This window comes from Mixophyes fleayi, chromosome 1 (genome assembly GCF_038048845.1).
Source record: "Mixophyes fleayi isolate aMixFle1 chromosome 1, aMixFle1.hap1, whole genome shotgun sequence".
Classification (NCBI taxonomy): domain Eukaryota; kingdom Metazoa; phylum Chordata; class Amphibia; order Anura; family Limnodynastidae; genus Mixophyes; species Mixophyes fleayi.
Window position 1 is genome coordinate 39,472,025 of NC_134402.1, and position 26,818 is coordinate 39,498,842.

Here is a 26,818-nt window from a genome sequence, read left to right on the forward strand (position 1 = left end):
AGCTTCCTCTGCTGGCTGTCATCCTCACATTTGAGCTACAATAAACATCTACATCTTAGTCTGCCCTGACTCTAGGATCTATTTGCTGCTGTGTGAAGTGCTGCTACTTGGATATATAGAAAAGTCTCTTACTGTGATACAAATTCTATCTAGCATTATAAAACACAGATCATATTGACATCCCTGCCTCCTGCACCCAAAGCCATGGTGGTGGAAAAGTCCTGCCCCCAAGAAGAGGTTCCTCCATCCCAAAGCCCTCTGTACCTCTTTTTGGGGACAGGGATGGCTTTCAAACATAAACACATGCAGGAACATTTCACAATTTTATCTATATTTGTAAAGAAAAACACAGATTTTCAAATTATTTTATATAAAATAAAAAATCCTCCACTGCCCTCACTTACCTCTTTTTAGCCTCTTAAATGAATAGTCTTTCTTCTTCTATGCATCCAGATGGGTTAATAATGTATAACCTTAAGAGAATGACACTACTATTTGCTCCTTGAGGAGCTGCAGTGAGAATGTATGAAGAGATAAATACACAAACAGCCAATCAGAATGGCCTGTGTCTGATTGGAACATGGGAAAACCGCTGATTGGCCATTACAATACAGAGAACATTCTACTGACCTGTCTACAATACAGAAAGCATTCTACTGTACAGTACAAACTACATCCTAGGACAACACAATGCAGGGAGCATCCTCGTGTACAATACAGGCTGCATCCTATTCACACCATACAATCCTTTACCAGGGAACAAGCTATAGAAGTGAAGCATACATCAGGCAGATGACGTGCATGTAATATCATCGTACAATGTCTACAATAATTAGTGGCACTGATTCTAATGGATTTTAGTTAGTACTGAATCCTTTCAAAACCCATCTAAGAAAACTATTCATCCTGTAACCTCTAGCTTCCACAATTCTACAAATCCTAATATACGTTTTAAAGTAAGATGTAGCAAGTCAGCCTTAGAAGATAGGATCTACACTAAAGATTTAGTTTCCTCTGCCGGCTGTCATCCTCACACTTGTAGCTGCCATAACATCTCTATCTGTGTCTTGTCTGACTCTAGGAACTCTTAGCTGCTGCTCATATGGAGAAGCCATCTTACTGGAGTCCAAATTATCTCTAGCAGTGTAAAGCACTGATCACATTATTTTCAGGATTACAGCCACCTTTCCTCTCTACGTCAATTACATGTCATCACCTCCCCCTTCCCTCCTCTACAATGGACCAGTTCACAGACCCCACCATCTGCGCCTAAAAGGAGAACACCGAGGCCCAGTCACACAACCTACATGCTGAGAACTTACCTCTAAGTCATTATATTCATATTGTACCTACTGCCGTTACCACTGCAGGGTGATCTCCTTTCTTCAGAGCTTTCAGGCTGACAGGTCCTTCTGCTTTAAGCCTGTAGTAGTGACTGATGTCTAGTGGCCAGAAACTTCCCTTTATATAGGCAACTGTCATGTCACATGACCCCCCTTATGTCAGTCATTGTGATGAGATGGGTGTGATTGGTGGGTGTGTCTGGTGGGTGTGGCTGATGGCTGTGACAAACCTCTTGGTTAGTTGCTGGGATATGGGTGGGGCTGGTGGGTGTGGCTGGTGGGTGTGGCTGATGGGTGTGACTAGTTAGTTGCTGTGATATGGGTGGGGCTGGTGGGTGTGGCTGGTGGGTGTGGCTGATGGGTGTGACTAGTTAGTTGCTGTGATATGGGTGGAGCTGTTTGATGTGTCATAGTAGGAAAAACGTCAGCTATGTTGTTGTGACATGAAAGATACTATAGTGGGTGTAAAATTGGAGGAGATGATGATTTTGACAGGAGGAGCTGATGGATCGATCATGTGAAAATTGACCTCAGTGTTGGGGACAGTCCTGGCCGGTGCTGGGGATATTGGGTGCTCCTCTGCAATCTACACAATTGCATCCTCCTCTTTTAATAAATTAACATTTGTTCACACAATACTGTAAATTGTCTTTAAATTCAGTCTATATAAGAAACAAAGAGGAATATGGATAAGATCATTTAACAGTAATCATTTATTGCTATATAAATAATAAGATCAAATAATATGTTTTATTTTTCAATTCAATTTTATTTGTTTTAAATAGTTTGGTGAGGAGTACAGAAGAGAAAATAAGGGAGGGGGGGGGGGCGGTGGACAAAGCAAAGGCACTATATATAAATAAACATTTTCACTTTCATGTTCAGGTCATGTCCCAAAAACATATAACCTTTATTTTGGCAATAACAGACAACTATTTTCCTAGATATGACTGATGTAGGTGGGAGGCAGAAGGCATAATGTTGAATGTGCTCCCTGAAGGAGATATTGGTGGGAATGGAAAGAGGAACATTAGTAAAGGATCATAAAGGAAGTATTCTGTGGGGGCCGTGGACAATAACACCATAGACAGGGGAAAGGCCCCCACCATTTACTGTTATACTGGCTTTATGCTCCAAGCAGGCACTTGACTAAGTTTAATGATAGCTGCTGTCAGTGTGGTTGGGTCAGTCCTCTTCTAGCTAGACACCACTAGACATCTAGCTGCATTCAATATGTACTTGTTACATTTTGTCATATACTTAGACATGTCTCGATTTGTCCATGGGAGGAGGGAATATGAGGGGCAGACGGGAAGCTGAATTTCCATTATCCATTTGCCGACAACTAGATATCTGGGCACACATTGGCACAAGTGCATGCTGCCACTTGTAGTGCCACAAGACTGTGCATTAAATGGTGTCCTCATTTGGAATATTAGGATGTTACTATTGTCTACTGTACATAAAATGCATTTTTCCAGTTGCTCCTGATTGTAAACACATGTTCTAGCATGTATACGAGACTGTCATCACTAGTAATCGGCACGTACATCTGACCTGTAGCTGGTGTAAGTGATACAACAGAAAAAACGTGCCTTTGAGATGCCCAAAGTTTGAATCAGTTTTTGTTGCATGCGCTCGACCTGGGCACGCCCTTATTATTATTATTATTATTATTAGTAATAATTTTTATTTATAAGGCGCCACTAGGTGTCCGCGGCGCCGTACAGAGACAAACTAAATAACAATACGAGGAGAGACGGCACAGAACAGTAAACAATAATCACAGTACTCAGTGAGCTCAAGGCACAGCTAGAGGGGTGGGGGAAGGTCAGCCAACAACGGCACCAAGGAGGGAGGGCACGGATAAGAGGGAGACCCCCAGGGGAAGAGGGACCTCAAGGAGTAAGGCTAGGTAGCTGGCGAGCAGAGTAAAAGTGGTGAAGACAGGAGGAGAGAAGACCCTGCTCGAAGGAGCGTAAAATCTAAGGGGAGGGGAAGACTGACAGAGAGACACAGGGGAGAGAGGGAGAGAAGGAGAAACAGAGAATAAGGATAGGGGAAGGGGAATGAGGGGGAAGAGTCAGAAGAAAAGGTAGGAAGTTAAGTGGGAGACTGGAAAGCTTTAAGAAAAAGGTGGGTTTTTAAACACCGTTTGAAGCTGCACAGATTAGGGGAAGTTCTGATAGAGGGAGGGAGCTGGTTCCAGTGGAGGGGGGCAGCGCGGGAGAAGTCTTGGATACGCGCGTGGGAGGAGGTGATCAGGGGGGAAGAGAGGCGACGGTCATTGGAAGATCGGAGAGGGCGGGATGGAGCATGAATAGGGAGGAGGGAGGAGATGTAGGGTGCAGTGGAGTTGGCGAGGGCCTTGTATGTAAGAGTGAGGAGCTTGAACAGGATTCTGTAGGGTAAGGGGAGCCAGTGAAGGGATTGGTAGAGGGGGGAGACAGAAGAGGAGCGGCGAGAAAGGAAGATGAGCCTAGCGGCAGCGTTAAGTACAGATCGAAGGGGAGCGAGGTGAGAGTGGGGGAGGCCAGTAAGGTGGAGGTTGCAGTAGTCAATGCGCTGAGTTCCACGGTACGCTCTTGAAATCGTAGGCTGTAATAAGGGTCCTTTGCACATCATTTATATCATTTGGTTTACTGTTCATTTATTTGCACTTGAAGATGAATTGGATGTTGCTGCGTCCACTGGTGTATTGACCAGATTTGGGCATACACAAAGCGATTTTATGCAAAATACAGCACGTATCAGCAGGAAAACTGGCCTTATTGGTCGAAACCTCTACAAATGTTATTTCTGGTTCCCAAAGATAAAAAAAGCAATACTTAGGCACTTTTCTTGGGCATTTATTAGCTTAATTACAGTTATTATTTCAGGGTACAATTAACCTTCAACAAAAATGTACAGTGCTAAATAAAACTCAGCATATTTGAATTAATATATTTTAGCAATCATCATTAAAACATAATTAAAACATTACTTATTTATCTAGTAGAATAATAGTTCTAACCATATCACTTAAAATACAGCACTGTTATCATAATGCATTATATTACATATATATTTAGTAGTCTTATACATGAAAACATCTGACATTAATCATGTACAGGTCACTCTTTGTCCAAACCACCCTATTAAAAGTACAAACCAGTTTCAAATAAATGATGCAAAAAATGCTATTAACATGGCTGAACTTCAGGTGTCTCTTCTAAGACGCATCTTATTAATTTGCCAAATTCACTGAGCTGTGTAATTTAATAATATTATTAGACTTGTAACACATATAAATCTATTTTCCAACAGCTGGTGGTAAATGTATCAAGCTGAGAGTTTTCCGGCGGGTTTGAAAAGTGGAGATGTTGCCTATAGCAACCAATCAGATTTTAGCTTTCATTTTGTAGAATGTACTAAATAAATGATAACTATCTGATTGGGTTTTGAAACCCGCTGGAAAACTCTCAGCTTGATACATTTACCCCCTGGTGTTGTCACTTACATGGCTGGTTGATCCATACACCTAAATCTGAAAATAGACATTGTACAAACGAGCATGTATTATGTGTACTATTGATCCCAGCAGACATTATGGGCCGGATTCATTAAGGAAAGTAAGTCCTGTTGAGAGTCATATTTTGCTTAAAATTGCTCTGCGCATGCTGAGAAATGGACATTATGCCAAGTGTATGCAATTAGTCTGTGAACACAATGTTATGTCCGTATTGTCGCTACCAATAAATATTGTCCGATGCGATTAATGTGGTTCCAAAGCACAAAAGAGATTTCATAGCAAAATTTAGCTGAACACAATAATAGTACAAAGTACAACCGATACATACACTGCGCAGCCCTGGATCCAGGAACAGTCCGTCAATTCTGGTGTCTGTTGGCAAAGAGTGAGTCTGTTTCTGAATCAGAGGCTGCTTATATACTTGTCACGGTTCTTACGAGGAGACTCGGCAGATGTAGCGAAACAAAGAGATTCGAACAGTTTGGCACTACTCCAACAGGGCGCGGAGTCTAACGAGGAGACGGTGTTCACCAGGAACCGCCGCAAAGCGGTATGGGCTTAGCTGCATCTACCTTTCAGGTCGCGGTCCCTACTAGAGCACTGTACGAAAGTCCCTGGGAAGACTACAGGCAGTAGTACTGTAGGAAGGATGGTCAATACAATAAGTAATGGCAATGAAGATAATGCAGATTGGTGTAACTCTGTAAACCCCTATGTGGTGTAAGGTTCAGGAGAATGAGTGTCAGCTCTAAAGGCAAATGTAGAGGAGTTGTCCGGAGATGAGCGTCAGCTCTGCAGACCACTATGTGGCGGAGAGTTCAGTGGAGGGAGCGTCAGCTCTGCAGACCACTATGTGGTGTAAAGTTCAGGAGAATGAGCGTCAGCTCTGAAGACAAATTTAGAGGAGATGTCTGGAGATGAGCATCAGCTCTACAGGCCACTATGTGGCGGAGAGTTCCGTAGAGTGAGCGTCAGCTCTGCAGACCACTATGTGGCGGAGAGTTCGGTAGAGTGAGCGTCAGCTCTGCAGACCACTATGTGGTAAAAGATAACCTTTAATTCATTTATTTGAATAATCGAGTGTGGATTGGAACCTTAGAAAACATGTACTATTTACAAATTTGTATTGTTTACCCGTACGACTGCGTCATTAGACGTGGAGTACTAATCACAATCGCATGGTAATCCAATATTACTTCATTTAGCCTACTTCATCCAATTATTTGACTTCCACAACAAATAACACTTCCGACTGCCTAGGATTTGAAGGGTGGACCCGGGGTGGAAGGGGCACATGCACATAGGTAATGTACAGTAAGGACGTGCCAAGGTCAAGCTCGTGCACATTCAATCTCTGGGAAATTCTCAGGTACCTGATTTTTAGCTGTATCACTGGCACCAGCTACAGAGCAGGTGTAAGTGCAGAGTGATAGTGATGAGGGTCACTTATACATGCCAGAACATGTTTTTGTGCATTTATGAGCAGCTGTAAAAATGCACTTTATGTACACTAAGCATTAATAACATCCTGATAAATGTGTTTCATGTTTAAAAAAAATATTAAAAAAAATATTTTATTTTTAAATGCATTTTTATTCATGATTATAGTATTAACAGGTGTTAATGTATTTCAATTTTTTTTTTCTGTGCTTTCAGAAGGGATTTTTTTTATTGTACATATGCATTGTGCATAACCTGCAGTGTGTTGTGTCTGTCTGCATGCGGTAAGTACTGTATAGCCAAAGCATATTTATACTTGTATTCAACTGGAGGCGTTGCTTGAGATGCGCTTGTATTTGAATACAGGCGTACCTGCGTGCAAGCTCCGCCTGATTTCAAAGAGAATTATGTTCATATTGCGTTCCTTAATGAATCAGGCCCTGTCTCTTCTCCATCCTGAATAATAACTGGAACAGCATATTGGAGATAACTCCCTTTATTTTATTTCTGGCATGTGTAAGACATACTTGCCAACTCTCCCGGAATGTCTGGGAGACTCCCGAAATTTGGGTAGGTCTCCCGGGCGAGCAGGCAAATATCCCGCATATGGCATCTGCCCCTCAAAATGACGCGATTCGCATAATTTTGGCCCCGCACCCTGCGACAAAACCGACGCGAATCCTCAAAATGACGCGAATTACCGTGCCCCGCCCCTCCAGCCCACCAACCACACCCCCCTGCCAGGGATCTCCCGGAAGGAACTTACCAAAGGTTGGTAAGTGTGGTGTAATAATATCTTTATGAATCTCTTAATAAAGTGTATCTAAAATATGATGCTCTCCATCTCTTCTCCTTACTCTCTTGTATGTAAAAGCTTGGCTCCCTTAGTCATATTGGACCTGAGTCATTAAGGAAAGTAAGGGAAAAATGAAAAGTTTTCTCCTGGACAAAACCATGGTACAATGCAAGGGGTGCATATTAGTTTATTATTTTGCACATAAGTTAAATACTGGCTGTTTTTTCACGTAGCACACAAATACTTGATAGTTTTATTTCCACACTGAATTGTAAAGTTGATCTAGGACATGCCCTACCCCAACTATAAATCTGTTCCCACATTTTAAATTTACCTCCTCTCCAATGCAACATGGATTTGCTAGGGTGCAAAGTCAATCTTTTTTTTTTTTTGCTTTACTTTCCTTAATGAATCAGGCCCATTATATCTGTTTGTGAATCAGTAAGTGAAAAGTGTAATGCTGAATGAGTGAATGGGAGCCTAATCGGGGTCAGAGGTCAGGTTACATTACTGATTCGCTGACCCCATATAACCATAGTTTCCAGTATATAAAATAGCTATATAAAGTAATAGATCAGTGTAAATAGAGACATTGTTTATCATGTCCCAATGCATCTATAATCTTCTGTCAACCATTACTAGAAAGGAACAGAAAACACAGCTATGCATTAATTGTAGATGATTAAAGTTGCAAATCATGATATAAGAAGAATAAATTATACTTGCCAACTCTCCCGGAATGGGAGACTCCCGCATTTCGGGTGAGTCTCACGGACTCCCGGGAGAGTATGGCAATCTCCCGCATCAGGCAGAATTTGGCCCCGCTCCCGCTGTAAAATTATGCGATTTGCGTCATTGCGTCACGGGGCGGGACCAAAATGACGCGATTTTCAGAGCCCTGCCCCCTGCACTCCCACCTTCCCTTGGCATCTCCCGGATCATACTTGCCATAAGTTGGCAAGTATGGAATAAATATATTTCTAAAAAATAGAAAAAAAGAGGCAAATGTTTGTTCATTTACGAGGATTTTATATTTGTAATTTTAACTAAACAGTTTATCCTGTAAGCTTATTTTATTTCCACGCTAGCTATCAACATCCCTTCTCATTGCAAAGTAGGATCCATACACAGTTGTTCAGTGTGTAATCTAAGCGCATCTGTTTGTCAAGTGCTGTATAAGGACTGACCTCACATGACCTATAACCTACATACATCTGATGTTCCGCTGACTCAGCCTGTGTTCTGTGACTATACAATATGACACTTATTCCCGACCTGTACAGCAGTAGAAAGTGAGAAGGGAAGGACAAGCGTCAGCAGAACCCAGTGCTCATCTCTTCCACTTGGTTTGTATGAGTGAGATTTATACAACATTCATCCTGTGCTGGAGGCTGCTCTTCCTGCCGCAGAATGTGTACCAGAAGATTGGAGAGAGGCAGTGAACATCTTTCCTCACCCTCCCTAGCACAATATCTGTCACTGCTGGCAATGTCTCACAGAACAGAAGAGAAGGAGATGATCAACTCTAAGACAAAGAGCAAATACAGGATCATGCTGGAAACAGTTTAATCTCTAGAGATGTATATATATGCAGATGGAGTAGGGTTTATTACAGTGGAGGACATGCTATGGCACAGAATGGTTTTGCAAAGTCAATTATTATGAGCTATTATTAACTAAACTAATCTGATGTCACCAGATTGCACAGATTTGTCCCTTAATCTCCATTTACTGCAATATACACTGCTCTATCAGTGCATGTGCGTGTGTGTATATATATATATATATATATATATATATGCGTCCACTGTATTGTGGTAAATAAAAGATTTTCTGATGCGATTGCTGTGGTTCCAAAGCACAATTTTATTTGCAAAATAGATTACAGAGCAAAGTATCACATGCATACGCCTGCCTGGTCGGCACTGACAACAAGTTTCATTAAGACCACTCTGCTTTCCAAAGCCATAAGTGAACAATTTATACACTGTACAATTGTAAAATGCATTGACATCACAAAGATACACAGTTATAGTATTAAGGTCCACATGCATAGGTCGATGGGTCATGACCTTCCAAGAACTCGACGCCCATTGGTTGATTCCTCTGGTCATTGTTTCTTGAGGTGGGGGTCATCTTTCCATGTGTAGCCAGTTCTCCATGCTAAGGCTTCCGCCCCTAGACCTGTATAAACTGGTTCTTTTATGGCATCTGTGGGGTTGCTATCTGGTATATGAAAACTAATATTAGTTATGAATAGCGTTCTCATGCGATTGCGAACAGGGTGAGACTAAACTCGATGTTGGAAAAATTCATTACTTTCTTTACCAGAATTAAACTTATTTTCATGTTGTTATCTGCTAAGATAATTGTTGGATTACATACTAATCGCATCGCAACCGATAGTGTTAGTGTACAGAAATTGCTGATTACCGCTTTCATCCAATTATTAAACTTCAACATTATCCATATAACTATATATCTATATATCCCATGGATTTAGGTTAACAATAAATGGTTAAATAAGGGTATGGGTGGTGGAGTCTTTTTTTTAATAAAGAACTTTGTCACGGTGTGTATGTTTATTTAAGTGCATTATTTTTACAGGTCCCAGCCCTGTGCTGAACAGATTAGGGCTATTTGTCATTATGGCCGGAAGACCACATGCTGTGAATGTCCTTATTATAGAGGAACCCACACGGGTTGTCAACCCGAAATCGCTACTACCAGCCTAGGCTATGAGCGCTAGTGCTGGTAGCACCTTTAGGAGGAGGGGTTGCAATTTTTTTTGTTTGTATTTAAAAAATGTTTGTTTTTTTCAAAAAAGAACCTTAAAATGTCACGATGATCATCAAGTTAATGGTGATGACTAGAATCTGCCACATGATATGCTTGAGGCGTAGTACTCCCTAATAAGAGAACCCTCACACAAATATGGGCAGAAAATTATCAAAGTGTAATCATAATGATATCTTCCTCCAGCGTAGTTATTTTATATACAATTCTGAACATATAATATATGTGCAGCTCGGCCTACACATGTGATTGTGGCTTTATTGGACGCATTTTACATCTGCGTTTTTATATAAAATGTGTTGAACTCTACATCGGATCCTGAGTGCTTTCTGCTGCAATCACAGTGAGGAGCACTGCCACACAGTGAGGAGCACTGCCACACAAGCTAATATGGAAAACAATGTTATACAGGCTTGATCACTGAACACCTCCTCCCACAGTGACCAGCGGCAAAGACAGGTATAATTTTTAAATGTAACTGTAGCTGGTGCTGTGACACAGTGGGTAGTAATCTCTGGTCTATATCTATGTACTGTACTGTATGTAGCAGGCAGGCTGACCTGGTGCTGTGACTCAGTGGGCAGTAATCTCTGATCTCTATTTACTGTACTGTATGTAGCAGGCAGGCTGATCTGGTGCTGTGACACAGTGGGTGGTAATCTCTGATCTCTATCTATGTACTGTACTGTATGTAGCAGGCAGGCTGATCTGGTACTGTGACTCAGTGGTTGCTAATCTCTGATCTCTATCTATGTACTGTACTGTATGTAGCAGACAGGCTGACCTGGTGCTGTGACTCAGTGGTTGGTAATCTCTGATCTCTATCTATGTACTGTACTGTATGTAGCAGACAGGCTGACCTGGTGCTGTGACTCAGTGGTTGGTAATATCTGATCTCTATGTACTGTAAAGTATATCTTTGGCAGGCTGAGCTGGTGCTGAAGGGACAGCTCCTGGTAACAGTCTGATGATTATACTGCCTGGAAGCCTAGTACAACCATTATGTATAAAACATGTAATTTGCTTTGTAACAGTTTGCAGCAAACACATAATCTGTCAATGATGCGGCACCTCCCTCTCTATAGCAATGCTTTTATAAAAGGTTTTTGCTTTTTTTTAAAGTGTTTTCACGGTTTTCCTCAGCTAATGGTTCTGAATGTAAGTGCTGGGAGCTGTTCTTCTTTCCATATGACTGGCTTCCATTACAGACATAGCCAGTTATGCACCATGATCCCCTAGAGTGTTAGAACAGAACATGTAAAACAAACTGATTGCATTTTCTCATAACTGGGTGGCAGATATTACAAACTGTAACAAATATAATTTTATTATTGTAGCTAACCTAATATATATATACGATACCTGGTGTACTGTCACATCACCTGTGATGAATATTGGTCTAGGTGCGCTCTGCTCTAACAGACAATACACTTTAGGATACGTCCAATACATATGTGGAATATCAAGTCACAAAGGGAGGCACAGAAAAAATAAACTATTCAATTAATGTCACCTGTTAATAATATAGGGCCTGATTCATTAAGGATCTTAACTTGAGAAACTTTCAGTCTCCTGGACAAAACCATGTTACAATGCAAGGGGTACAAATTAGTATTCTGTTTTGCACATAAGTTAAATACTGACTGTTTTTTCATGTAGCACAAAAAATATCAACTTTAAATTTCAGTGTACAAATAAGCTATCAAGTATTTGTGTGCTACATGAAAAAACAGTCAGTATTTAACTTATGTGCAAAACAGAATACTAATTTGCACCCCTTGCATTGTAACATGGTTTTGTCCAGGAGACTTAAATAAGAAGTTTCTTAAGTTAAGATCCTTAATGAATCAGGCCCATAGTCATTAATGATAGAACATAAAAAATTAAAAAGTGGGGTCTTCTGTTCCAACCCCCATAAAATATATTTATTAGGTTGTTATAAATGTCTACTGTACATAAAATGCATTTTTACAGTTGCTCCTGACTGCAAACACATGTTCCAGCTAGAGATGAGCGCACTCGGATTTATGAAATCCGAGCCCACCCCAACGTTGCCGATCCGAGTCGGACCTGAGACAGATCCGGGTATTGGCGCCAAATTCAAATCTGAAACTGAGGCTCTGACTCATAATCCCATTGTCGGATCTCGCGATACTCGGATCCTATAAATTCCCCGCTAGTCGCCTCCATCTTCACTCAGGCATTGATCAGGGTAGAGGAAGGGTGTGTTAGGTGGTCCTCTGTCCTGCTATATCTCGTGCTGTTCAGTTAAGTTCTGTGCTGTTCAGTTAAGTTCTGTGCTGTGCTGTGCTGTGCTGTGCTCAGTCCAGTAGTGCTGTGTCCTGTGCTCTGTCCTTCTGAGGTCAGTCGTGCTGCTGGGTCCTGTGCTGTGTCCTGTTCAGTCCAGTGGTGCTGTGTCCTGTGCTCTGTGCTTCTAAGGGCATAGTTATTTCCCCAATATTCCCAAGTGTTTAAAAAAATAAAAAAAAGTTATTTAAAAAAAATACAAAAAACTAATTACTTTTTTTTTTAATTACAACAAAATTTGCACAACCAATCCTGCAGTATAAGCCCATTGGTACTGCAATATTACCAAGTTCACACATTCAGCAGTAAAAGTCCAGTGGTTCTGCAATATTACAAAGTTCACACAATCTGCAGTATCAGTCCAGTGGTGCTGTGTCCTGTGCTCTGTCCTGCTGAGTTCAGTAGTGCTGCTGGGTCCTGTGCTGTGTCCTGTTCAGTCCAGTGGTGCTGTGTCCTGTGCTCTGTGCTTCTAAGGGCATAGTTATTTCCCCATTATTCCCAATTTTTTAAACAATAAAAAAAAAGATATAAAAAAAATTAAAATTAAAAATTAAAAAAAATAATAATTATAACCAAATTTGCAAAACCAATCCAGCAGTATATAAGCCCATTGGTACTGCAATATTACCAAGTTCACACATTCAGCAGTAAAAGTCCAGTGGTACTGCTATTACAAAGTTCACTGATTCAGCAGTGTATAAGTCCAGTGGTACTGCTATTACAAAGTTCACTGATTCAGCAGTGTATAAGTCCAGTGGTACTGCTATTACAAAGTTCACTGATTCAGCAGTATAAGTCCAGTGGTACTGCTATTACAAAGTTCACTGATTCAGCAGTATAAGTCCAGTGGTACTGCTATTACAAAGTTCACTGATTCAGCAGTATAAGTCCAGTGCTACTCTCCTGTGCCGCATATAATTTTTAAAGGCTTTTCCGAGTGTGTGTGGCTTAGGGGTACGCTCTCTTGTGCTACATATAATGGAAAACCAAAATTTGGAGGATAAAGTAGGGAAAGATCAAGACCCACTTCCTCCTAATGCTGAAGCTGCTGCCACTAGTCATGACATAGACGATGAAATGCCATCAACGTCGTCTGGCAAGCCTGATGCCCAATCTCCTAGTACAGGGCATGTAAAATCCAAAAAGCCCAAGTTCTCAAAAAATAGCAAAAAGAGAAACTTAAAATCATCTGAGGAGAAACGTAAAGTTGGCAATATGCCATTTACGACACGTAGTGGCAAGGAATGGCTTAGGCCCTGGCCCGTGTTCATGACTAGTGGTCCAGCTTCACCCAAGGATCTAAGCCCTCCTCCTCCCCCCCCTACAAAAAATTTAAGAGAGTTATGCTGTCAGCAACAACAACAAAACAGCAAAGAACTCTGCCTTCTAAACAGATGACATCACAAATCCCCAAGGCGAGTCCAAGGGTGTTGTTGGTTGTGAACCCTGACCTTCCCATCACTGTACGGGAAGAGGCGACTCCATCCAGCATTTGCAGCACGCCCTCTGCATATGCTGGAAGGATCACCCACAGTCCAGTTACAGATTTGGCTAATGAAGGTGTGAATGTTGTACACCGGGAGGAGGATATTGATGTAGCTGGCGCTGAGGAGGATGTTGATGATTATGATGCACACAGATACCAAATTGCCTTTCTCAATTTCTATTTATATTCTAGATTATATAACGGCTGAATAGTTTTCTGTTTTACTCCTAGTGGAGAGGGGATCTGATGCAGACAGATACCAAACTGCCTTTGTCCATTTCTTTGTATATTTGAATTTCTAGTTCTACAGTCTATGCAGGCTGCTTTATTTATATTCAACTACAAGTGTAGGGCGGGGGGGGGGGGGGGGGGCATAGATAGACACCAAAGTAACGTGGTCCATTTAATTTAACTTTCTAGCTCCACAGTCTGTGCAGCCTGCTTTTTTTATCTTCAAAGTATTTATATTTACAAGCCTTGCAATCTAAATTAACTAGAGGTAATGACGTGGTAGAACTCCAAAAGGCAGTTTGGAAGCCCCTGTACAAACTGGCTCTATGTTTTAACTGAGTTGTCCCCCCTCCAGTGTGTACTCGGAAAGAGTTTTTAGTGCAGGGGGGAACCTGGTCAGTGAGCGGCGAAGGAGGTTGCTTCCTCACAACGTTGAAAAAATGATGTTTATAAAAATGAATAATCAATTCCTCAATGAAGTACAGCACTGCCCTCCAGACAGTACAGAGGGACCTGTGGTTGTGGAGTCCAGCGGGGACGAATTGATAATGTGTGAGGAGGAGGAAGTACACACTGTAGGGGGAGAGGAATCAGAGGTTGAGGATAAGGACGACATCTTTCCTCAGTAGAGCCTGTTTAGTTTGTACAGGGAGAGATGAATTGTTTTATTGGTGTGGGGGCCCCAACAAACCAATCATTTCAGCCACAGTTGTTTGGTAGGCCCTGTCGCTGAAATGATTGGTTTGTTAAAGTGTGCATGTCCTATTTCAACAACATAAGGGTGGGTGGGAGGGCCCAAGGACAATTCCATCTTGCAACTTTTTTTTGGGCATTATGTGACCATTCAACAGTCGTTTGCCATGTTCAAAAAGTAAAAGAAAATGCCAACAAATTCAATAAATTAAATCAAAAGTTAAATGCCCTGTCATTATTTAAAACAAGAAGTTTTGACAAGCTAGAATTAGTGTAGTGTTAAGATGTTATAAACACTACACTTGGAAATTGGAGGAGGTATTGTGGCCCCGGTATCAAATTGGGTACCGGGGCCACCCCACTACGCAGTCCAGATACTTGTTTGGTAGAATTCAGACCAGTTGAGGGTGTATTTATTTTATTGTGGCCCGGTATCAAATTGGGTACCGGGGCCACCCCACTACGCAGTCCAGATACTTGTTTGGTGGAATTCAGACCAGTTGAGGGTGTATTTATTTTATTGTGGCCCCGGTATCAAATTGGGTACCGGGGCCACCCCACTACGCAGTCCAGATACTTGTTTGGTGGAATTCAGACCAGCTGAGGGTGTATTTATTTTATTGTGGCCCCGGTATCAAATTGGGTACCGGGGCCACCCCACTACGCAGTCCAGATACTTGTTTGGTGGAATTCAGACCAGTTGAGGGTTTTATTATTATATTGTGGGGACCACTCTATACCACACTACCACTCTATACCACTCTATTTAATACTTTAATTCTATTACTAATTGCCATAAAGAGGAACTGCCGCTTCTATTTAATACTTTAATTCTATTAGTAGTTACCATAAAGAGGAACAAAATAAACAAATTTTACCAAAAGTATAATATGACTTACAAACACTACACTTGAAAGATGGTGCCTTTAAATGAAAAAGTCAGTCTTCATTGCACGACTATGTGCAACAGGGACAGTTTTTTGGTTTACAAAGTCAACCAATAACACTTCGACCCTGTCTGTCTTTAACATACTTGATGGGATCTCAATGACGAATGGTCTGTACCATGGTTGGAGGAGGTATTGTGGCCCCGGTACCAAATTGGGTACCGGAGCCACTCCACTATGCAGTCCAGATAGAGGTGTATCAGATATTAAACAACGTTGAATGTTGCTGCAAAATTTTTAAATAATATTGTGGGGAACACTACACTACGCAGTCCATAAACTTTTTGGGTGTAATTCAGAACCGTGTAGGGTTTTTTAATAATATTGTGGTGACCCACTCCTCTACGCAGTCCAGGTACATTATTGGTGCCAATCATACAAGTTCAGGGTTTTTAATTTATATTGTTGTGACCCACTCCTCTACGCAGTCCAGGTACATTATTGGTGCGAATCATACAAATTCAGGGTTTTTAATTTATATTGTGGTGACCCACTCCTCTACGCAGTCCAGATACATTTATTGGTGCGAATCATACAAGTTCAGGGTTTTTAATTTATATTGTTGTGACCCACTCCTCTACGCAGTCCAGGTACATGTTTTGGTGCGATTAAGACCAGTTGATGGTTTTCTTATTATATTGTGGGGACCACTCCACTACGCAGTCCAGAAAGATACCTCGTTGCAACGTTTTGGACTAATAACTATATTGTGAGGTGTTCAGAATACACGGTAAATTAGTGGAAATGCTTGTTATTGAATATTATTGAGGTCAATAATAGCGTAGGAGTGAAAATAAGCCCAAAAACTTGATTTTTTAAACTTTTTATGCTTTTTTAAAAAAAAATCCGAATCCAAAACCTTAAATCCGAACCAAAACCTTTCGGCAGGTGTTTTGCAAAACAAATTCGAACCCAAAACATCGAGAAAATCCGGATCCAAAACACAAAACACGAGACCTCAAAAGTCGCCGGTGCACATCCCTAGTTCCCTATGTATACACAGCCGCCATAAACTAGTAATTGGCACTTACAGGCGGCATGTAGCTGGTGTATGTGATATGACTGAAAATCACGTACCTGTGAGATGCCCAAAGCCTGAATCGGATGATGCTGCGTGCACTCGAGCTTGGCACGCCTTACTGTACATTGACTGCATGAATACGCCCAGTCCCCTCCTCGTTCCGTCCATGAAATCGTCAGCTGTGAGTGGTTTCGCGCTCCAAGATGACTGGGACTTCGCTGCGTTCTCTAGCGTATGGTTAATTTCTGGAAAAGTGCAGAGCGATTTTATGCAAAGTACGAAAGGTATTGACATTTACGTTCCTTAATGATTCAGACCCTCTCCTCTCAATGCATATTAACTCCTCTAGGGCACCATCTATGAGGATATGTGAGGCTTGCACTTCTGAAGTGGCAGCATGACCAAACAATCACTGGCTGCCATATTCTGGTGGGACTTGTACTATTACAATAGTACAGAAGCTCTTTTTGATGTTTCATTATTATCCTGGCACTCAAAATCCCCAGAGTACCAGGTAGGTACCGGGTGCAATTCAGCACAGACTGGCTGTTATTAGGAAGGTGGATGCTGCACTTTTTTGCAGGCCCAACTCCCTTTGGGATTTCAGCACCATGCTGATCAGACTGGAACTGATTCGTATTATAATAGAAGGACTCACTATCGATGCCCCTGTTATAGTATAACCAGACGAGTCAGCTAAATGCCTAGTGCTGGTTACCGCTATTGTAGGCGGAAACAACAATCATTGTTTTCCCTGCTCTAATAATATCTAGCCGAGGGTATAGTACTGGTGCTAGTTATCCATTTCGGGTTGTCTCTTTGTCCTTAGGGACCCACAAATAATATGTCTGGAGATGCCGCTATATTTCAGTAGGCCACATCTGCAGGGAACATGCTACAATTACGTGTGAATACCACTACTGTAGTGACCTTGCAAATGCATGCCCATATCCACCACTCCAGGAATAAGGGGCTATAAAAGCAAGATTAGAATATACATATCTGGCACTTGTGCTTCCTTGCGTCTGGAGAGGCAGAATAGGGGAAGGAAGAGGAGGTCTGACGACGCTGAGTACAGTAACGGTGTGTTTTCACGCAAATGTGGCTAATGCCGACCAGCATGGAGACACATATACGTCAGTTAGGCGGCATATCTTATAATATATGGTGATAATGATGGTGGGCAACATTACCTAAACCAAGCGCATATGCTGCCAATGCGGAGTCAGATGCATTTTGAGATGTGTAAATCTCTGCATATTGGCGAAAATATGTCATTTTTGTGTGCGATTTTTTTTGGGGCGTAATTTGCAACCATTTTGCAACAACTCGGACAATATATGTCTAGAACAAATGTACAGCAGATGTAGTGGGAAAAACAACAGAATAGGAATATAAACATGCTTGAGATAAAGACCTTTGTCCTGAGAATAAGCCATTACTAAAAAAAAAATTTCTGGGAGATGAGTGTTTATATGCTCCGAAGCATTCTGGGGTATATTTACTAAACTGAGCTTTACTGAACTTTACTGAACTTTTGAAACAGTGGAGATGTTGCCTATAGCAACCAATCAGATTCTAGCTTTCATTTGTTTAGTACATTCTACAAAATGATAGCTAGAATCTGATTGGTTGCTATAGGCAACATCTCCACTTTTTCAAACCGCAGTTTAGTAAATATACCCCTCTATGCAGTAACAGATGAGTAATTTTGTATATCCTGCTAATTGTATCCTGTTTCTCCATAAATAAAAGGAACCATTAATACCTGGAGTAGGCAATCTCTGCCCAACAAAGGATCATGCTGGGGGCTGTAATTTTCAATCCACCCCTTAATCCCCATCTCTGCTCCTAAACAGTTTAGATTGCCACCTAATCTAGCACATCTTATACCCCAGTTCAGTTTTATATGCTGACATCGTGGTATATAATGCTACCATTGATTCTCAAGCGGAACATGTCTCTTGCTCTGACCCGCAGTTAAAATATTTTGGGGGCAGGTTTGGTTGAAGTTTTCTTCCAACCTCCTGTGATTGGTTCCAAGTTCTGCCTGCAGATGTGAGGTGTCAGTAGACAAACCAGTGACTGGGTAATTCAGCAATGCAGCACACTGCAGACTGAGACAGCACTAAGCTGTACCCATAAACTACCAGGTGTGAACAACACAACGTTCTGCAGTTAACCCCTTTCCTGCTAGAGTGGATTGCTGCAGAGGAAGCACAAGTCATTCCTGTATAGAAAAGTCAATGTTGAAAATCACTATAAAGATTGCAGTCCAGCTAAATAAATGCTCATAGATCTGTTGATCCACAAATCAGATAAATTCAGATTGGGAATTTTCTTCTAAGGAATTTTAACAATCATGGACCCTTCTAAAAAATCTGTACAAGTTGTAAGGGGGGTGCTGATGTCATAGTTATTGAGATACTGGTAATGTAATAAGTCTACACTTGTGGGAAGAGGGGGGGTTATATGAATGAATAATATGTCACTGTAGGCATATACCCAGTCTAGTCTAAGGACCTGTTCTCTAGCTGCGAGTCAGTCCTTCAGGAAGAGGAGGGACAGATCTGTCTCCCATTAGTGGGAGGTGAAACTAAGCCACATTAAGGTTTTTTTTTTCCTAGAGGTGTCTCCCCCTAGAGCAAAGCAGTGGCTTGAGTGGGTGGGTGGCTGTCTGTGGGTCTTGTCTTTCCTGACTGAGCAGGCACCAGCCCTTTGAACCAGAGCCCAGCCAACTGCTATCTGCTTTCCATGTGCACAGCCTGAGCCATCATCTACCTCCAGGATTCTTCTGGCTGATACCCTGATTGCACGTTTTCCTCTGCTCTGCAGATAACAATAGGATTCTTGTGTCTCTGCTTCCACAACCGCACTGCTGCAATTCTATATGATCACTGGCAGCAGCAGCAGCAGATCCAGCTCATCCATCTAGTGAGAGGGACAAGGGGGTACCTACAGCATGGCAGCGGAGAGGAAGAGAAACTGGAATAAAGAAGATGATCTCCCTGTCTATCTGGCCAGGCCAGGGACCACTGCCCAGACCCCCAGGGTGAAATACGGGGGGATGTTTGCCAATGTGGAGGGAGCTTATGAGAACAAGACCATTGATTTTGATGCCTATAGCGTGGGCAAGAAAGGGACCCGCACCCCCAGGAGCAGCAGCAGGCCGGAGATGGATGGGGATAATTTCAGTGAGACAGCCAGCGATGTCAGTGAGATCTCCGGATCTGTCATCAGCTCTCCCGGAGAAAGGGACGACAGGACCCTCGGCATTGAGATCAAGTACTCCGGTGGGAAGGAGCTGCTGCAAGGGCAGGACAATGACAAGGTAGAGTGACAGGAGGGAGAGGCTGGGGAGCCTGCACCAGCAGTGGGGGGTGGGGATGGGGACCACCAGAAGGAACCACACGGGGGGATGCTGTACCATGTCTGCAGGTTAATTGTGTCATTTTATGGATTGATTAACCCTATTGCTTCCAGAGGGTACTACAGGCCCTGCTGCCAGCAAAACCTCACTTACAACGACCTCACGATATTAATTCAGTGTAATTCAGAAAAATACATTTAATTCAATCCTTTATATTGTATTTATATTAAGCTTTATATGATTTACAACAGCAGCATTGCTGCGATGATATCTGTATCAGTGATGGTGTTTTTTTGCAGATGCAGTGCTTTCCTTGCCTAAGAGCTTGCGATCTAATAGTGATGTCTGGTTGGTGTAAAAATATTGTTTTTCTTTCAAGGTCACAATGAGTTGGTTAATGCATTGTGCATTGTCCTGTTATTCTTCCTAACCAGGGCATTTTAATATAATACCTATATAGCTATGGTGTTTTTAATCGTAGGTTTACATATGACACAATTGAGAAGGTTGTATTGCATTTAGATTTCAGGAAAACAAATTGGCCTGCTTATTTCAGAACGACAAAACCACTGTGTCAAGTTATTCTAAAACATGACGTCATTGCATTGGCCGAGGCTATTGGTAAAGTGGCCTGGTGGGCAGAATCCTATGTCTGAAAAAAGGATGAGTCAATTGAAGTGCATGTTTCTATATTCCAAAATAAATGTTGCAGCATTAGCGTTTGAGGCTAATTGATAGTGTGGAGCTGTCAGTCAATATTTAATCATAACTTACAATAGTTGAGCAATTTAACCCTTTCCTCCTAGAGTAGCCTGTATCATTGAGCAAGTGATTGCGTTCTGGCAGATTAAGGGTGCATTCATACTTTGCTGTAGTGTAACAAAGGCAGTGGTGTTGGATTTGGGAGGCCTCCAGTCACCAGGGCCGGATTAACCATAGGGCTAACTGGGCTACAGCCCAGGGGCCTCGGGCATCCAGGGGGCCCTTGAAAGTGCTCAACAGCATTATTGATCGGTCGGGGGTGCCCCCGGCCCGATCAATGCTGCGGAGCACTTTCACTGCGGTCCTTCCCCGGCGCGCTGTAGTCTTCTTACTGAGGGGATCTTGTGAGTCTCACTCTCACAAGAGCTCCTCAGTAAAGAGCGTACAGCGCGCCGGGTAAGGACCGCAATGCCTGGAGAAAGAGGTAAGTGCCTTGGGGGCGGATCGGATCACGGGGGTGAGGGGGCGGCTCGGATCATGGGGGGGGGGGGGGCCTCACGTTGGAATGGAGGCCCCCTTATCCCAGGGGCCTCCATTCCCTTAATCCTGCCCTGCCAGTCACCCTCTCCCTGTGCCTGCCCTCTGCCCCAACACATACACTTTGCATCTTAATGTGAGTTTGCCAATATAGGACCAACTGACAGTATTTCAGGTATTAATAGGCTGACATTCACGTAGAACCCAAGCTTGCCTTGGCAGGAGTGCAATTTTAGTTAGCTTAACCACTTCCTACCTAGTATGTTCTCTGCATACCTGAATATGTGCGCATTTATGAATCAACGCCCTATCCATACATTAAACTTCACATATGTTTCTTATATTTAAAACATTATTTGGGATTTTTCTATTTTGTCAATGTTTCTCCTAAGCTTTTTATGCACAATTGTGGCAACATTTATGTAAAATGTAGAATGTTGGCCATTAACCATGACATTAGCATAACAGGAAATTAGGTAGAAATACATTGTTATATTAAACAAAATAAATGTTTCTGTGGAGGATGTAGACGCCATAATCACATCTGTGATTAAACTTATAACTTAACCCCATATAGGATTTAACTTATAATTTAACCCCATCTATTCCTTAGCTTACCAAACAAAACTTGTGCAGAAATGATATAGTAGCAATAATAGAAGAGGAGAAAGCTGGAGAATGACTAGTTATCATTTTAACATTGAACTGACATCCGGTAAATGGGTAGAACTATAATTTGAACTAAACATTCCGTACTTTTCTCCGCAGTCTTTGTATTGTAGCCTAAAACATCTGTAATAATTGTCTGGAGCTACTTGGATAAAACAATGTTGAAAGAGGCTGCACCTCTTTAGAAATAATATGTTGTAATTATAGTTATATATTTTATGTATTAGACAAACATCATAGATCACTTTATGTATTAATCAATTGATTTTTCATGTGCCATTTACTTCCTAGTGTCTTCTGTAATGAGTTCTTAGAAAACACTCACCATACTGCAAGTAATTACTATTGATTCCCACAGTGACATATAGCTGTTCTGTTTTACTTGTTATGAATAAAGTTTTCAACAAGTAGCTTAAATGAGTGTTCAAGGGGTTAATTATTGAGGTTAAATGGTTAATTATTGGGAATGATCTCAGTACTCCCCATATGAGTGCAAAAGGCCATGAATAGAAATGGTTAGTGGCAGCACAAATATTGGGGGTGCTCAAGCGGCCACAGAGCTTGCTCCTATGCATTGGTCAATCCTGATGCTCATCCCTAGCCCCAAGCCTGAAGGTCAGTTTCCAATTTGGTCAAACGTATTAATTGATACATAGGTTTTGTGCTAAGTGGGTGGATCACATTGGAGCGTGTTAGTGCAGTCAAGAGGTGACTACTGGATTTTGGACAAGTTTGAAGATGACACAATGCACTTTGATCAGATCATTCTTGGGTATCATCAACATGTTATGGTTGCAGGAGTGGTAATGTTAGTACACACCACCAATATCACTGTGTACGTGGCCTTCATAAGGATAGGCAAGTTTTTAAACTTTTTTTTACATCCTATAAGAACCCCAATTGGGCCAGAGGAGGCTTTTTGGAGCATGTCATTAATCTTTCATTGTTAGGTCATGGATGTGACTCATAGTCTCTCCGGCTGGAGATTTGCCAATCATGACGTCACCAGGGATTCCTATGAAATAACTGCTGTGGCCACGCCAGCACCATATTTTAGAAGCAGGAGTGTTGAATATTTACAGGGGGAATCCCATCTTTTAGACATATTAGACACCTGACAGTGTCAAAATTCCATCAAAAGCAAATACCAGCACACAGCTGCTCCTGAACCTCTTCTGAAACATAGATATCTCTTCTGTACATGTGGTACATAGTACTTGTTAAGATCTTCTGCTGCATTACCATGTGTAGCTAACTTGTTCCCTCAGCTTCCCAGGAATGGGGTGTGTGAGCAGGAGGACCAATCAGAAGCTGTGATCTCCATGATTGCGGAATCCGATTGGTCCCCCCTTCGCAGCTCTTTTAGACTGACAAACTGAATTTTTCTACCACTTAGGTGGTTTGCAGGGTTAAAGCAATAGAAGACACTTTGCACTGTGAACCCCTTGTGTCAATGCCCACACAGTGAGTGTCAAATAAATACTTTATGCAAATGGCTTCTACTGAGGAAATAATTACATTTTTCATTTGCTTGAAAGGAGGGTTGGTTACTATAAAAACTTTGAATAGCTTCTATTAAAATGTGTAACAACATTCAAAGAATTGTTAATTTAAAACTGCAATCTCTGCCTGTCGCACGGTGTGCCGCTCCTCCCTCCACTGTGTAAGCTGTATTACGTATAATATTGTACAGCATCTGTACCTTTGTACTGCCCAACCTACAATGTTGGTGCTTCCCAATGAAACAGTTCATTGAAACAACTAGAGTCATAAATTACTGTACAACAATCAAAATGTATTGAAAGAAACAAATACTGTACAGTGTACAAACTTTACTGTACTTTACTGATTAGCACAAAATTAACAAACTTTAATATTTTTAAAGAAAATGTTCATGCACAAATACTGTACATTATGGGGGAAGACTGATAAAAACCTTCTTAAAAAGTAAAAGTGGAGGTGTTGCCCATAGCAACCAATCAGATTCTAACTATCATTTTCTAGACTGGACTAGATACATGACTACATTCTAATTGGCTGCTATGGCCACACCTTCACTTTTTAGAGGGTTGGATAAGTCTATCTCTATTTGTGAGTCATATCCTGCATCATACCATTAAAAAGTGCAATACAATCATCTAGTCTTTTATATTCCATTTACAATATTGCATGCGTACTAAACATATTTTACACCTAGGAAAAAATTACTTGAACAAGAATGTAATTAAACTCTTTTGTATGCTGTACATTTGTTTTATAACCAGCGAGTGCCACTGGGGATCCTGTGCATTCAGTTCAGTTGAATATTGATCTTTTTCATCACAAAGGGCGTAAGTTGGAAACGGGACATGAATTCCCTAATTATTGTCAGACTTACATTCATTGACGTTATTAATGATGTGAATTGGGATAACAGCAGCCTACATTTGGTTCCATTAGGTACAGTACACAGTGATACAAACCAATAATAAACAGCCAGAATTGAATAAGAATACAGGAAATCTTTATAACATTCATGTTTCTTAAAAAAAGAAATTTCATCAATGTTTATATTGTGTACAATCGGTACCATCATCTGGGATTTTAATAAGGAGTATAGCTCAGACCCTTACTTTGTTCGATAATGTGGAACAATTCAATGAAATGATACATGGATGAAAAATCAGTGGCTTTGAAGTTGTTGGTGATCCCACAAATATGATTACAATTACAAAGCATAAATACATACTGTACATTAAATATGAGCATCCGAGTACCGAGCTGAGTAGCTCGGTACTCTCCCGCTTACTCCGAATCCAAATCGAGGCCGAACGTCATTGTGACGTCGTCGGATCTCGGGGCTCGGTTCTCGCGATACTTCAACATTATAAATACACGCCTCCACAGCAATCCATCGCCATTTGACAGAGGGAGAGAGCAGGGTGTAGTCACAGGCTGATTAGAGCAGGGACAGAGAATCCAATATTCTTATTCCAATTGTTGTAACAGACATCACTAGAGAAGAGAGAAGGATAGAGGTTTTGGTTTTTTTTTTCCAATATTTGGCACTCCCCAGTGCTTTTGGGGTGTCCCCCATAATTGTGCATAAATATTTCTGGCTGTCAAAATTACTATCTGTCAGCAGTATCTACCAAATAATTTTTAGCACTCCCCAGTGCTTTTGGGGTGTCCCCCATAATTGTGCATAAATATTTCTGGCTGTCAAAATTACTATCTGTCAGCAGTATCTACCAAATAATTTTTAGCACTCCCCAGTGCTTTTGGGATGTCCCCCATAATTGTGCATAAATATTTCTGGCTGTCAAAATTACTATCTGTCAGCAGTATCTACCAAATAATTTTTAGCACTCCCCAGCATTTTTGGGGTGTCCCCCATAATTGTGCATAAATATTTCTGGCTGTCAAAAGTCATATTTGTCAGCAGTATCTTACCAAATAATTTTTACCACTACAAGTGCTTTGCGCTCAGAATGGATTCAAAGCAGTCCACATATGATCAGAATGAGCAACCAGGTTCTGTCACCGGTCCTGATGTTAGTGTTCCCAGTACGTCATCTGGGCAAGGCGATGTCAAACTACACAGTGTTTCGAAATCAGTCCAAAAAACAAAAACCCCCCAAAAATTTACTGTGTTGAAACGAAAAAGAAGTGTTACTGAGCAAAAGTTAAGTGCCGATAAAAAAAAAATTGCCAACATGCCATTCTACACACGCAGTGGCAAAGAGAGAATGAGGCCTTCACCTTTGGCTATTAGTGGCAGATCCCAAAAAGTTACCGAGCCTACAATTGGTACACAACTACTGTTACGCATTAAAGCCGAGCTGCAAGATAACAGTAAGGCATTAGAGAATAATGTTTGCTCTGATTCACAAATGACACCAATCCCTGTGGAGAGTCCATCCAACAGTGGGATGTCTAATCGTGAGCATTCTGCTGATGTGTGCCTTAATAGCCTGAGTGTAGCCGGTGATACCCAAATTGAGGATGCCACTTTTGAATTAGAAGAGGATGAGGGGGAGAATTTGTGTAGGCGACGAGGGCGCTAATGAGGATGTTGATGAGGATGAGGTTGTTTGTGTAAGTCCTGCACCAGTGGCAGCAGTTCTGGCACGTGACAAGAAAAAGGCCATTGTCATGCCTGGGCATAAAACAAAAAAATCCACTTCTTATGTGTGGAATTATTTCTACCCAAATCCAGACAACAATTGTATAGCCATTTGTAGTGTATATCAAGCCACAGTCAGTCGAGGGAGGGACCTTAACCATCTTGGAACCTCGTCTATGTTACGCCATTTGACGAGAGTTCATGGCAAAGTGTTGGGAAAAGCTGAAAGTTCTTCCCAAAAAATTACAAGCACTCCATCATCAGCTAAGACCCTCCGGTCACCGACATCCCGATGGCTACAAAATACACCCACCACACCATCCTCATCTGACACCTGACTTTTACAATCATAAATGAATGCCTGGTATGAATGCCTGGTACGGAGTGGCTGCTTTTGAGATTACAGTGCATAGATCGTCACATTTTTTGTGCATTCATCGCTGTAGAAGCCAGAGATACTGTCAGTTTGTGACGCGAAAATTTCTTTGACAGCAATTTATTACTCTTGTTTCAATAAATTGTTAACTTGTGAAGAATCAATTCTTCCCTTTTTAATTTTCAATTTATATTTTTTAATAGAAACCATTCTAAGTTTAAATAGTAGTAAACTGTCCTTTCTACTTAATGAAAAATGTAATTCCTTCCGTGGTAGAAGCACATTGCATACATTATTTATTACTGTACTGTGTGTGATTGTTAAATGCTGTTACGATCAGTTAAAGGGATGTTATCTTAATGGCGATTACAACAGCTGCAGACAGTGGGATAGGTAAATATTAAACAGATCAGTAAAATGGGAAAATGATACAACTATTGTTCTGTAGCTAAATGACATGGGGTAAGGGCTGGCACAACCTTAAGGGA

General features: G+C 41.4%; 1 protein-coding gene across 1 annotated transcript in view; it reads left to right on the forward strand.

The window, feature by feature from the left end:
- Positions 1–19,127: 19,127 nt before the first annotated feature.
- CRMP1 (collapsin response mediator protein 1) overlaps positions 19,128–26,818 on the forward strand; it is a 74,820-nt gene continuing 67,129 nt past the window's right edge. The window contains exon 1 of the mRNA XM_075194623.1: positions 19,128–19,902. Within this exon, the coding sequence (XP_075050724.1) occupies positions 19,534–19,902 (369 nt within the window). The 5' untranslated portion in view covers positions 19,128–19,533. The remainder of the gene's footprint in view (positions 19,903–26,818) is intronic.